Source organism: Triticum urartu, chromosome 2 (genome assembly GCF_003073215.2).
Source record: "Triticum urartu cultivar G1812 chromosome 2, Tu2.1, whole genome shotgun sequence".
Lineage (NCBI taxonomy): Eukaryota > Viridiplantae > Streptophyta > Magnoliopsida > Poales > Poaceae > Triticum > Triticum urartu.
In genome coordinates this window covers 692,254,862-692,269,364 of record NC_053023.1, presented here as the reverse complement: position 1 = coordinate 692,269,364, position 14,503 = coordinate 692,254,862, and the positions used below count along the sequence as shown (strand labels likewise).

Below are 14,503 nucleotides of genomic sequence, written 5' to 3'. Positions count from 1 at the left end.
CTTCATGGAGGCCGATTGTTTGAAAAAAACTCAAAATTCAAAATTTTGGTTTTGAAAAAATCTGAAAAAAAATTGTACAAGTAAATAAGGATGTGAGGTTTATGTGTGTAAAATTTCAGAATGAAACACGTTGAAGTGCAATCTGTACAAAAAAGACAAATTCATGGTCTGGAAGGATGAATAGTATCATGTGTTAAAAAGCCTCAAATTTGTCTTTTTTGCACAGCCCTCATTTCAACGTATTTCGTCCTGAAAATTTACACGCTATGCCTTCATCTATCTCTGTATTTTTTTTCAGAATGTTTTGAAATGTAAAAATATGAATTTTCATGAATTTTGAATTTTGCATTTGTAGGCCTTCATGGAGCTCAGCCTCCAAAAGCAATTTCCGTAATTTTGCTCCTTATCAAAACAAAGACCAAACGGGATGTAGCTCGTGAAGCTGCATTCCTAGTCTTCCTGATCCTGGCAATCATCGGTACATTAGCATGGCAGAAAATGTTCCTACCTAACAGTTGCACTTGCAATGACAAAGACTGTCTTTTATCTTCTTGTTTGCAGCACGACATATATTCACTGTCGGCTTGTATCAACAGCCCACACCCGCGAGTATGAAAACATTTATTTCCATATTTCAGTGAAACTTTCCGCCACCTCCCTCTATAACATCTGTATGCAATTGCAGTTTATCATCTTCTTCAACAAAGATTCGTTGATATACACCACTAAACTGAACGATGCCAATCTATTGGAGAACTCGGGTGTTTCTGGTGTACTCTGAACCACCTCTGGTTAAAATCTGCACTTGTCACACCTCTGAAATCAGGATATTCTACAATTAGTTATCAGCCATTGAACCAGGAGTACAAGACCAGCCTGTCGGGAAACTTGCAGTTTGGTCAACTCATTGGCCAGCATTAGGACAAGAGTCTTCGGATCTGAACCACAGGTTCTACTCAACACATCGTAGCCCGATCTTTACATAGTTGAGCATCACAGTATGTGGGTACTGGGTGTCTCTGATGTTGTTTGTCCAGTCCCTAATGTCCCCATACCTCCAGTACTACGTGATATTAGTGTTGTAATTTTCAGCAATCAAGCATGTTTCATGTCGTACAGAAGATTTGAGCAAAAGCTAGCTTACAAACTATAAATAATGCTTTTGGTATCCAGTGCAACCAGCTAAGCCTTCCTTCACAGTGAAGACCAAATCCAATTATTCATCAGTAATCTTTGCAGGAGCATGCTCTACCCTCGAAGCGATGAAAGCAGCTCAAATCCCTGACAAGAAACACCTGGTTGGCAATTGCAGAGACCATCTTCAGGAACGAGTGGCCGTCCCCACACGCCCTCAGGTTCTTCATCACCACAATCTCAACATCCACTCTGTTCAGCAATCAGCATAGAGAATGGTACGGCGAGCTTCTCACTGTGAGTGCCAACCAACGGTACAGCTACCTTCTTGTCAAGCACTCAGTTTTCCCCCATTCCTGCTGTGCCATTCATCTTCTCCTTGACAATCTGCTCAAGTTCAATCACAAGCACGTAAATTCTCTTCGCCTGTGGATGCGAGTTGTCGTCGTCCATTAACAGGTGAACTCTCCCCTTGTGTTTGAGGTAGCTACACCGGGCTCCTTCTTCAGCCCAAGCTCTGTCGTCATGGCACGCACCCTTGCAACACCATCCTGTTGTCCACTGTCAGTGTACATGTTAGCCATGAGCACGTAGTAGCCCACATTGCTTGGTTCGAGCATAATAACATGCTTGAAAGCCTCCTCCCCTGTCTCCACATTTTTATGTATCTTGCACGCCCCAAGAAGGGCACCCCACACAGAACCGTCGGCTGGCATGGGCATCGACGAGATGAGCTCTCGTGCCTCCTCGAGATGGCCCGCCCGTCCAAGAAGGTCCACCATGCAGGCGTAGTGCTCCAGTGTAGGCTGCAGCTTGTAGGTGCTCTCCATTGCAAAGAAGTACTTGCACCCCTCTTCATACTTCCCGGCGTGGCTGCACGCCGACAAGAGCGCGACCATTGCGACATTATCTGGCCGTAAGCCTTCTGACAGCATCCTTTGGAAGAGATTAATGGCCATGTCACCATGTCCATGCATGCCATATCCGGTGATCAGCGCCGTCCACGACACGATGCTCTTCCTGGGCATTTCGTCGAACAGCTGCTGCGCCTGGGGCAAGCTGCCGCAGCGTGCATGGAAGTTGATAAGCGCGCTGCAAAGCTGCACATTTCCACGAAACCCCGGGATTCTCTCCCGCACATAGCGATCCACGTGCAGGCCAACAACACGCGCATCAAGGTGTGCGCAGGAGGAGAGCACGCCCACGAGCGTCAGAGCGTCTGGTTCCACACCATGGCCACGCATGCGGCGGTAGAGCTCGAGGGCGTCCACAGTGAGACCATTCTGTGCGTGCGCCGAGAGCACGGCGGTCCATGAGACAAGATCACGGGAGGCCAGCGGCATCTCCTCAAAAACCTGCCGAGCAAGAGGGGCGCTGCTGCGGCCATACACAGATATGAGGCAGTTGGCCACGGTAGTCCCAGAGACGAGTCCCGTTCGAGCCGCCAGGGCGTGGAGCTGCGGCACGACGGTGGTAGGAGCGGCCGGGAGCAGCGTCAGGAGCGTGACGGCGTCGAAGTGGACGCCGGCCACGTGCACGCGCATGCGGCGGAAGAGGGCGAAGCAGGCAGGGGTGAGGGCGTGGAGCGCGCATCCGGAGATGAGGGAGTTGAAGGCGGAGAGGACGGTGGCTGGAGGCGTGGACGCAGGGGGCATTTCGTCGAGCAGCCGCCGCGCGCAGCGGAGGAGGCCCAGGCGGGAGTAGGAAGAGAGCAGCGCGGAGAGGAGGTACGCGTCGGAGGCAGGGAGGAGGCCGCGCTTGGCAGCGAGCGCGTGTACCTGCGCGACGCCGGAGGGGAGGGAGAGCGCCGCGCAGCAGATGGCCGCGGATGGCAGCGCCATGGCGTGCGGCGGCGGCGAAGGGTCGGCATGGCGTAGGACCGCAAGGGCCTCCCGGTGCCTTCGGAGGCGCGTCAGGGTGCACACCCGCGCGTACCATGGCTCGGTGGGGTCAAATTCGCCGGCGACGGCGGCGGAGGTGGACTGCTCGGTCGCCTTGGCCTTGGTTGGGTGCGCAGGTGGAAGATGGTCATGCATGTAGCCCATCGCTAGAACTGGGGCCGGTTTGTCAGGCATGGGCTACACGAATGCGTTCTTTCGGCTAGTGTAGTGTTCGTCTGCAAAAAGTTTCAGAAAATGGTGTGTACTCGAAAAGAAAGCCTATTGATTTTCTCTTAAGTCAAACGATGCATACTTTAATTGTGTTTACAGGAGCAAGTATAGCACCAAATAGAGATATCATATGGAGAGGGTGTTTCGGTGCCCAGGACCATATGATCTGAACGTTTGCGGGAGGTTTGAGATACAAATTTGGAGATGCCCTTAATTTGCTATTAGAATTCTTGATCATTCTTTTTATGAACTTATAGTCAAACCTTACAACATTTGAGTTCTGAAAAAAATGCCTTCTGACAAAGTTTTATCCAAAACACACTCAACCAATGCGAGTTTTGACAAACACATGTGCAAGGCATATAAATTATAGTTGACTTTTTACTCACAAATTGTTTCTAGATATCATGAGTATCCAGATGAGTTTTGTAGGGATCAAGAGTTGTCATGGTCTAGTGGTTATCCTCCTTCGAGAACAACACCAAGTTCGTCGACGGTGATGGTGGAGATTGTGGGCGGCTAGAAGGGAAGAGGGGCTTCATAGATATGAGAAGCAGGAAAACTTGGCGAGAGCCGGGAGGCGCTGGGGGTGCTGGAACTTTGATGCCGACTTGGTGTTGTCACTCCATGTCCAACGTTCAACATCTTATACAGGTCGACAATGCGTGCTTGGTTGAGATCAATGGCGAATTTACCAAGGGTGCTTTAATCGACTCGAACTTCCACTCCAGCGCTGCAAAGTTATTTTCTACTACTAGTCTCAATGCGAAGCCCGTCCACTTATCAGCCTAGTCCAACACATGTTCGCACGACACAGGCAGCCCCGCCCCCCTTCCATTTTCTTTCTAGATTCGCCACTTGTTCGGATCATCGTTTCCAGCATCTCTTGGCTACATCCGGTCATTTCTCGGTATAGTTACAACGCCCCCCTTACTCTAGTGATGCATGACTGGTGCAGCATCGAGCAAAGCTCACGGCACGCTAGCGGAAGGAGCAGGTCAGGGGCAGCGACAAATACTTCTTGGGCTCATTTGCAATTTTTATTTTCTTGAGGTTGTTCTTGTACAGTATTTGAATTCTCTTGTGTTTAATGGGATACGAGTCTTGGTGAGCGCTAGGGTTTTATGGGCCGAACCCGTCAATGCATGGCAGGGGGGGGGGGGGGGGGGGGGGGGGGGGGGGGGGGGGATTCCTCCCTTAACTTTCGTTGTTCAATAAAGCTAAATTACAGTCGGCCGGAATTTCGCAACAGATCCGAACGATCTCATCGCTGTCCGATGCGCACGCCAAGGCCTCGATCTGTTTTTGTTGTTTTTGTGACTTTTTGGGCAAACCTTCCTAGCACGCCCCTAATCCCGGTGCTCGCCTTTTTTAGCAGGTGATCCAATTTTCTGGGCCGAGAAAAAGAATTGCGTGGGGATGAGGGATCGAAGCCATGACCTCTTGCAATATAGTGCATCGAGCTAGCCATTTCACACACAATTAGTTGTTGCCAACAGGGTCCAAATCTTTTCTTATATGATTAGTTAGGTAGTTTTTTTTACCACACTGCATGTAACGTGACAAAAATATTTTTTTTTGTGAACCAAATATCTTTCCCCTTGTCTGAACATTTTCTTTCCTTTTTTCTAGTTAGAAGACGCGCTAAAAGTCTAGATAACTTATGCCTAGAAACACGTGGTAATTTTTTACCGGCTAATATTTTTTGTTCAAGCATATCCCAATAAATTATGTGCAAATATCATAGTAGTTCTACCTCAAAAAAAATATCATAGTAGACCTGATAACTTACGTTTTGACCCAGTGAAAAATGTATGTTGAAACGTAATCTGATATTTTCTGATACGAGAAAGCTAACTTCTAGTCGACCGGAAACTCGCAATAGATCTGAACACAGGCGACGCCGTTAATTTTTAATTGCACAGTGCGCACGCAATCCCCATACCTCCTGGTAGATAACTGTGGCAGGTAACCGGTTACCCTGCACTAAGCTTGTGTTTACAATTAGGTCAGATAGTCAAGTTACCTACATGCCCTACATTAAGCTTGTGTTTCCCGATGCTCGCCTTTTACTTATCATTTTAGCATTTTGACTCATCTACTCTATTAGTATGGTTATATGTACAAGATGTTTCGATCCTTTGTACCTCTTATGACTTTATGAGGTAACTCTACTAGCCAATCACATCACCTACGTTCCCTTCTAGGTTTGCACAAAAGTTAATGTGATGTCTGATCTTTTTCCGCACTTAAGTAGATTATTTTACTAGCTCGTCTCGAGTTGATGACACCATGGTAATTTTAGTGACATGGGGGGGGGGGGGGTTGATGAAATATACCGTCGGTTTTTTTGTGTACAATATGGTAACTCACACATCACAGACCTGATAACTTATGTACCCTGGTCCGGGGAGGGGGGGGTGTTGATGAAATATCCCCCAGTCACTTTTGTGTGAATATCATGATAACTCACACATCATAAACCTGATAGCTTATGTACCTCAGTCCTGATAACTTTGACGACCCGGGAGGGAGGGTTGTTGAAATATCCTCTGGTCACTTTTTTGTGAATATCATGGCAACTCAAACATCATAAACCCGATAACTTCGGCGCGGGGGCGGGGGGTGGGGGGAGGGGGTTGATGAAATATCCTCCGATAACTTTGGTGCGAATAGTATGGTAACTCGCACATAGGAGACCTGATAACTTATGCACCCCGGTCATGGTAACTTTTCGTGACAAGGGGTGACGAAATATACCCTCGGTAACTTTTATGTGAATAGCACGGCAACTCACACATCGCAGACCTGATAAATTATGTACCCCGGTCTTGGTTGCTGACCGGGTGGGGGAGGGCGCCTGTTGAAATATATCCCCAGTTATTTTTTGTGTGAATAGCATGATAACTCACACATCGCAGACCTGATAACTTATATTCCCCACTTCTGGTAACTTTGGCGACGATGATGAGGGGTGGGGGAGGGATGTTGGAAAAAAGTAGTTGAATACCCCCTCCCCCGGTAATTCCTGTATAGTTATCATGGTAATATAAGCACCGTAGACCTGATAACTTAGGTACAAACATCACGGTAACTTTAGACCCGAATAAAAAGTTGTTGAAACATACCCCGGTTACTTCTATGCAAATAGCATGGTAATATATGCATCGCGGACCTGATGACTTAGGTACAAATACCACAATAACGTTGACCCGGGGGAAAGGATTCGTTGAAAACACACCCCCCGGTCACTTCTGCATAAATAACATGTTAACATACATATAACATAAATGATAACTTACGGTAACTTTTGTCGAAAAAAATGATCAAAACATACCAACATGAGATCTAGTTTCGAAGTTGTCGTCACGATGGATTTTTTATGTGAAAACGTTTTTTCAGTCAGAAACAACAGTTTGAGCTATAAAACATTTTGTAGTTTTGAAATAGTGAGAATCTACAATGACATCAGCTTTCCTGTGCTATCGTGCATTTGCATGTGGAGAGAATATTGGAGGAGCCATTTTTATACCCCGGTAATTTCTATATAAACAGGATGGTAACTGGCGTACTAGAGATGTGATAACTTATTTAGCATGGGTCTGGTAACTTTTGACCCGGATTTTTTTCGACGAAACATAACAACATGGGATCTAGCTTCGAAGGTCTCGTCGTGACGAATCTTTTATGTGAAGACGGTTTTTCAATCGAGGCGATGGTTTGAGCTACAAAACATTCTGATTTTCAAAATAAAAGGAAATCTAGGATGACATCATCAATTTTGTCTTTTTCTGCATGCATGCATATATGTGGTAAAAGGGAGGTGAAGTTTACGTAAAAGAACTAGGCTGCATACACTCGATGCATACTCAATACTCGATCCTCCGCACCTATCGCTAAATTCCTGCCGTCCGGAAGTTAGTCACGTCCTTCATTGTTAGTTAGGTGGGGAGATTCAAACCTAGGTGGCTTGAGTGGAAACAGAACGCACTCACCATTGCGCTAGGAGGCTCTACCCGCCACCAGCTTTGGGCCTGGAAAGATAGGCAAGATCATAAGACAAGACCAGTGAGAGCAGTTGGAAATATTATTTTCAAGCTGATCCAACAACGAAACTATTGATGCACATGGAGTTGTATTAATAGAGTACCTCGCAGTTGCATGTCGTGATCAACCTAAGTTGGATGCCTTTATATATAGCTGAATCTGTGGGACCCAACACCTCTGTGGTCAGATCACTGCAAATTACAGTACGTTTGTTCCATGGCACATGCCTAATGATGAACACTCCTTTAGTTAATCTCGACCTATATATACGCATACGCGCACCGCAAAGCTAATCGTAAACAGGAGTCCTTGATTAATTAGCCCCTTGCGTGCGTACGAGGCCATCCTATCGGTTTAATTAATGCGCTAGCTAGCTATAGTGTGGTGTGACAGTGACAGTGACACTGTCATCTCCCTCGCTGTCGGATCTGAGAACAGGAGCGCTTTCCCTTCAGCGACACGGCCGCTCAGGCTCAAAAGGCATCTTAATTCGCATGCACGTGTGTTTCTTCCAAGCTGCTGGAGCTGGTCGAACTAGCTACGTAGAGGCCACGATCACTGCTCTGAATTTTGTTTTTCATGGGCATAACCTTGGTTAACTTCAGTGAAACTAGAATTGCATGTCGAAGCAAGCACACTTGTTGGATTTTACAGCTTCTTCTTTCAGCTATAAACGGTACAGTATTATGAACATTTGCAGGGATTTGAAGGTGTTGATTGAAGGACGCAATTTAAAAAACGGCACGCGGTATCACTATCAGTCGACAAGGTGTTGATACGGTCGTCGCGATAATTTATGAGGCAAAGGATCACGCAAGAAATGGTCGTTAGTTAATGCCCACAAAAGTAGTTGCTGAGATGTGGCCTTGAGTTCGCGTACGATATCATTTTCCAATTCGTCCGGTCCTGACGAGTGATTCGTGGCTACATTTCGGTGCTTGCGAACTTTCTTGTGCAGTTTGATACAGTATATTTTTCCAGCAAAGTGGAAGCACATGCATGCATGCGCGCGGCAGCCAGCGGTTGAACGTCGTATCGTACGAACGCCTCTATCTATGACTCTCGGCTGGAGCTAGCGCGCGTGGTAGTCTTCGCGAAAGCATGGGCTAGCTCTTCAACAACGTACACGGTTCCTATGAAAGAAACCCCGCTCGCAACACCCGCATCTGCTTCTATCATCAAACGTGCATCAACTTCACTGAAACTGATACCCATGCATGTGCTGGCCGTTAGGACAACTCCAACGAGGTTCATAAAAACAACCGTGGACATCAATAGGTGCGGAGACGATCTAACCGGAGTCGTCAATTGTCCGCTCCTAGTATACCCGGACTACTCAAACAATCAAAGTAAATATCACAATTCTTAAGCAATGGAAAGGTAAATACTTTAATGCAAAAACCGTTCAAATAAAAATATTACAGTCCAAACATAAAATTTTGAAATAAAATAGTTTAAGTTTGAATTCATCTTAGTCGGATATGAAACACCCAAACAAAATCATTCTGTAGCTGCTCATTAGTTCCTCGATGTCACCAGACTCTGCAGTGGAAGCTGGATAGGATCACTCATGTTTTGAAAATCCAGACCATTGCAAACTCCATCACCCCCGCCCTCCATGATCATGTTGTACATTATCACACACAAGCTGTCATCATCTCCCACAATGTCTCTTGATCCCATAATTTAGTAGGTCCGTGAACAATTGCAAAGCGGCCTTGGAGCGCTTCAAATGCCCTCTCGCCATCCTTTATGGCAGATTCTTGTTTTGGGGAAAAGTGACATCTTCTGTTAGCCCTTGGTTCAGAGACGGTCTTGATAAAAGTCACCCACGGAGGATAGATACCATCACAAAGATAGTACCTCATGGTATACTCATAACCATTGATGGTATAATTGCACTCAGGAGCTTCACCCGCACACAACCTTGCACGAGACCATTGCAGCACGTTTGTCATTTGTGATACCTAGGTGTGTCAATGAAAGAATGTCGAATCCATAGGTCATGTGATGCAACTGGTTCAATAATGATGGTGGACTTTTTGCAGTGGCCATGGTATTGGCCTTGTCGAGCATATGGGCAACTCTTCCATTTTCAATGCATGCAATCCAGGGATCCGATCATACCCGGAAGCCCTCTTCCTTCTCCAATTGCCATGAGCTTTGTTGTGTCTGTGGGAGTTGGTTCTCTCAAGTACTTTGGTCCAAGCACCTTCGTTAATGTAGTAACAAATCTGGCAATGGCCTCGAGGCATGTGCTTTTAGACATCCAGAGGTACTCGTCCCATGAATATGCGACCATGCCATAGGTAAGCATTCTCATTGTAGCGGTGCACTTCTGGTAACAAGAGAACCCAATGGTTCCAATGGCATCCTTCTTCAAGGTGAAGTAATCATCATAAGCCCAGACACCATAGTAGAGGTGATCAAGCACTTGCCGCCTCATCCGAAAATAACGGCAAAAACAGGGCTCGAATAGTGCATCGGGGGCAAACTAATCATTGCCCAACATCAGATGCCTTCGTGCCTGATACCGGTTCAACACTCGATGTCCATTTGTTGAACCCTTGTAGTTGAGAACATGCTCCTCCGCACACACCTTCTTTGCAAGACTCGGCCTCATCATCGCCGTTTCATCCTCGTATTCCTCCTCGTCATCCGACGAAGAAGACTCCATGACTCACTGTAAAAGTACTCCTCGCCGGAATCCATTGTGTTTGCTTCGAAGTAAACAACGAGAATGCCAAAAAAATGGCAATGACATTTGATCGAACACTTGCTGAGCATGGTGTCTGCCATGAACGACATCAGCGACTAGCGAAGGATACAAGAGTTGTAGCCGTATCCACGAAACAATGGCATAGTCGAAGGCTGGAAGGCGACTGGTTGGAGCAGCAGAGGTCGGCAAGACCTGGGCGGCAGCCGTGGTGGTACAGTGGTGATATCGGTCACCGACGGAGCGAATACGGAGCATAGGGGAGAGGGGCGGAATGGGGGGAGGGGGGGAGTGATCCGGATGGAGTATTTTGGATGGGCCGGTCATGTCGGAGTTTGGCATGGTGGAGGTCTAGATGCCCTCATACCTCCACTACTTTTGGTTTCGGGTTGTAGGACTTTGAACATCCGAACCGATCCAAACAAATTTGGTGACTAATGTTGGATGGCAAAAAATGTTCAGATAATTCGGTCAGGGCATTTTTGGCGATTTGGTGAATAGCGTTGGAGTTGCCCTTATGACAGCATACAATGATATATACTCTATAATATCATGGAACGTGCATGACAGTTAATGAGATGGAACTGGCATCAATTGCACCTTCACTATGGCTCCATACAGAACCTCTAGTACTAGCACTCCTATATAAGTAGATGTAGCTAACTAGGAAGCTGCAGCTACAAGCAAACCGCGTACGCACTGAGACAACCGAAACATGCTGGCGATGAGGAGGAGCTGCAGGACGGCCCTCGTCGCAGCGGTGGTGGTGGTGGCCCTGGCGATGGCGCCGCCGGGTGTGTGCGAGAAGAAGGGGCCGCTGGTGACGGCGGTGATCGTGTTCGGCGACTCCATCATGGACCCCGGCAACAACAACGGCCTCCACACGGTGGTGAAGGCGAACCACGCGCCCTACGGCAAGGACTTCGCCAACCACGAGCCCACCGGCCGCTTCTCCAACGGGCTCATACCCACCGACTTCATGGGTAAGTATCTATACGCACGTACTAGCGTATGTGTCATCCTTTTCTGTATGTGTATACCTTCCATGTACGCATGCTCACCGTATATACTACATGCACTACTCTAAATTAACTCCACTGACAGAGCTCGCGAGAGGATAATCCAGCCAGTGTGTGTACTGTATACGGTATACCCCCTCCATGTGAGGAAGGTCTTAATTCCTCCATGTGCCATGCCATCTCGAGGCATACATGGAAAATGGAATTGCTTAATGCAGTAGTGTATGAATACCTTGGTGTCTTACCCATACCTGTGGGACTTACTGCTGCCATTTGAAAATTGTTACTATAGCATCTTCTCCTGATTAATGAATTGCCTACTCTTCTGCCGACACTGAAAAAAGGTGCTTGAAACATGTGTGGTTGCAAATCGGTTAACTCCGTGCGTACTATAATTGTATAGCGAACACGCACGTACATGCATGTACAGTTCTAGTTAATTGCTGAAAAAGTTGCTCCGACGTTGCTGAAAACTGAGTGCACATGTGCAACCAACCTCCCACGGAGTAATGACAAACATTTGTACATCAACAAGCTTGTACACCATACTTTTTCAAGTGAGATGACCTTTAAACACTGTAGTACGTTCTACGTTGTACGTCAAGCCTGTTTAATTTCTCAATCGTTCATACAACGGTTGTAGTATGTTCTACATCCAGCCAAACTTCGCTGCAGTATTGTCTATACAGATTGCTGAAGTGTATATATCCATCCCTAGGAAGTTACAGTTCACAAGAAAGATGTGGTTAAACCTAGCTAAACCAATCATACCCATTACAGGTGAGGGGTGTTCGGCAATCATCTCTCTAACCAAATAGAAATCAATCTCATTGTGTTTGGTTCGAGCATGAAAAACTGGGTTAGCTAATAGGCATATATGTATCTCCTGAGTTGTCACACCATAAACATGTCACTATTGCTGATGATGCTTGGAATTTCTTTCTTTTTTGCTGGAAATACTTCCGTTATATTCATTAACTGTCAAGGCAAGGCAGTATAAAGAACACAAGAAGTAAAAGAAACCACATCTTGGTCCGTAGACCACCAAACGACGACTACAAACACTATAGCGAGCTGAAGGCACGTCACCATCATCGCCCTTCCCTCTTGGAATGTCTTAAGCAAAGACTTTACCCAAATTATGTTGGCAAACACATTTGCTAATGTTTTGTGTTCAACTTTTGTGCTGGACCTTGACATGGTGGCTTGCTTCCTTCCACTCAACCCAATGAGATTCGACCCAAGAATATTTCAAAACTACATGTTGATCTTCTGTCATGGAAACAACATGTTTGTCTATAGCAAAGAAACTACTAACCATGGAAGAAGAAGCCTTTTACAAAGTTAGTTCAGGGTCAGCGCGCTGCCACCGCCTAGGTGACAGGGACGACGGGATTGGTACGAGAGCGGATGGGACAAGAGGAAGGCGATGGAGGACCGGTGTTGGTGGATGCGGGTTTCATGTAGTGACATATCTCCTTTCAACCAACGTAGTGTGTCTGATTATCTTATTACACCACTAATTACCCTTAACCAATTTAAATTCAATTAAATCACCAATCAATCTCAACCAACTTAAATTGGAGCTCAAAAAAATATGGAGTATATAATGATTTTCATGATTATTTTCTAGCTGAATTTTAGACTACTAGGTAATAGAATATTAACAAGTTGGGATTAATGCTTAAACCTTTTAAGTAATAAAGCGTCCCTTTTCGAAAAACAAGTTGGGGTTGCTTTCATGAAAGGGCCAAGATTTGGCCGATAGCGGATGAGGGTGAGAGGCGCATTAAGCCGCGAGAGTATGATGTTGCGCCATTGAGCCATGGGATTGTCGTCACAGATGTTTTAGTCTGCAACCCTTTGTATTACACGCATTGTTGTGCTATATTATCCATGAAATTAGCAGCTCCCATGCTATATATGTTTGCAAAAAAAAAATAGCAGCAATTTCAGTCATGTTTCTAATGGGCCGAATTTCAGCCCAGGGCCTTAACGTGAAGGAACTACTTCCTCCGTACCTGGGCGTGGAGCACACCCGAGAGGACCTCCTCACCGGCGTCAGCTTCGCGTCCGGCGCCACCGGATTCGACCCTCTCACCCCCGTCATCGTGGTAACTTATTTCCGCCAACTGATCTGTGCGTGTGCAAGCTAGTGATCGATGCCATATCAATCGATCTACTTCGGTTCATTCCAGAACGTGATCTCGCTGGAGCAGCAGCTGGCCTACTTCGACGAGTACCGCGGCAAGCTGGTGGACATCGCCGGCGAGGAGGAGACGCGGCGGATCATCGACGGCGCGCTGTTCGTGGTGTGCGCGGGCACGGACGACATCGCCAACACCTACTACACCACGCCGCTCCGGAGCGCCCACTACGACATCCCGGCCTACGTGGACCTGCTCCTCGTCGGCGTCGAGTCCTTGCTCCGCAACGTGAGCGCGCGGGGCGCCAAGCGGATCGGCTTCGTGGGGCTCCCGCCCATCGGGTGCGTGCCGTCGCAGCGGACCATGGGCGGCGGCCCGGACCGCGGCTGCGTGCCGGAGCGCAACGCCGCGGCGCGGCTCTACAACGCGAGGGCGCAGGAGCTGATCCGCCGGCTGGGCGAGGAGGACCCGGCCGGGTTCCCCACCCTCGTGTTCATCGACATCTACACCGTGATCCAGGACCTGGTGGACAACGGGGCGCGGTACGGGTTCAGCGAGACGACGAAGGGGTGCTGCGGCACCGGGACGAACGAGGTGGCCGTGCTGTGCGACGCCAGGTTCATGCCGGTGTGCGACGACGTGTCGGAGCATGTCTTCTTCGACAGCTACCACCCCACGCAGAGGGCCTACAAGGTCATCGTCGACTACATCTTCGACCACTACATGCAGTTCCTCAACCTCTGAGACTGCAACATTCATTATTGTCCTTTTATTTTTCAAATAAAGCATTATTATTCGTTATTTGTTTCTTTAAATTATGAGATGTGAGGGCTAAATGTATGTGGAGGTCCAAAGTTGTGTGTCCATTTTTTTTTTGCGTTGTCGTGTGTCCATCTAGATGAGAATTAATTAACTAAGTCACATCTAACTCCTATGCCTTTTGAATATTCAAGTAAAAAAGAAAAGAAAAACGTGCACGAATCTTTGCGTAAAATCAAATGATGTAGAAATTAGATGTGATATAGTTAACTCTCATCTAGATGAGAGCTAGCCTAATGCATGTCTAGATGTGCCATAGACAGTTTCCTTTTTATATAGTACAAAAATGTTATTCCTAAAAATTTGCTGAAATGTTTTTTAATTGTGGGTCTATCCTGATCGCCACCTTACGGAGGCGGTAACCTGATCAAACATAGATACATGCTACCAAACAAACTCTCTGCTCAACATATATCACTAGAGAGTCACCAATTATTGATAGACACGGTCTACAAAACACATGGTACTTGTAGGCACTCAACATGTCTCAAGAGGCGAACTAAGCATAAC

At 46.9% G+C, this 14,503-nt stretch overlaps 1 protein-coding gene and 1 pseudogene across 1 annotated transcript; one reads left to right on the top strand and one right to left on the bottom strand.

The window, feature by feature from the left end:
• Positions 1–1,061: 1,061 nt before the first annotated feature.
• On the bottom strand, positions 1,062–3,186 carry LOC125534156 (annotated as a pseudogene).
• Positions 3,187–10,687: 7,501 nt separating this feature from the next.
• Positions 10,688–14,102, top strand: LOC125534155 (GDSL esterase/lipase EXL3-like). Its single transcript, XM_048697442.1, has 3 exons — positions 10,688–10,991; positions 13,011–13,141; positions 13,226–14,102. The coding sequence occupies exons 1-3, from the start codon at positions 10,724–10,726 to the stop codon at positions 13,916–13,918; spliced, it is 1,092 nt and encodes a 363-aa protein (XP_048553399.1). The 5' UTR covers positions 10,688–10,723; the 3' UTR covers positions 13,919–14,102.
• The last annotated feature ends 401 nt before the right edge of the window (positions 14,103–14,503 follow it).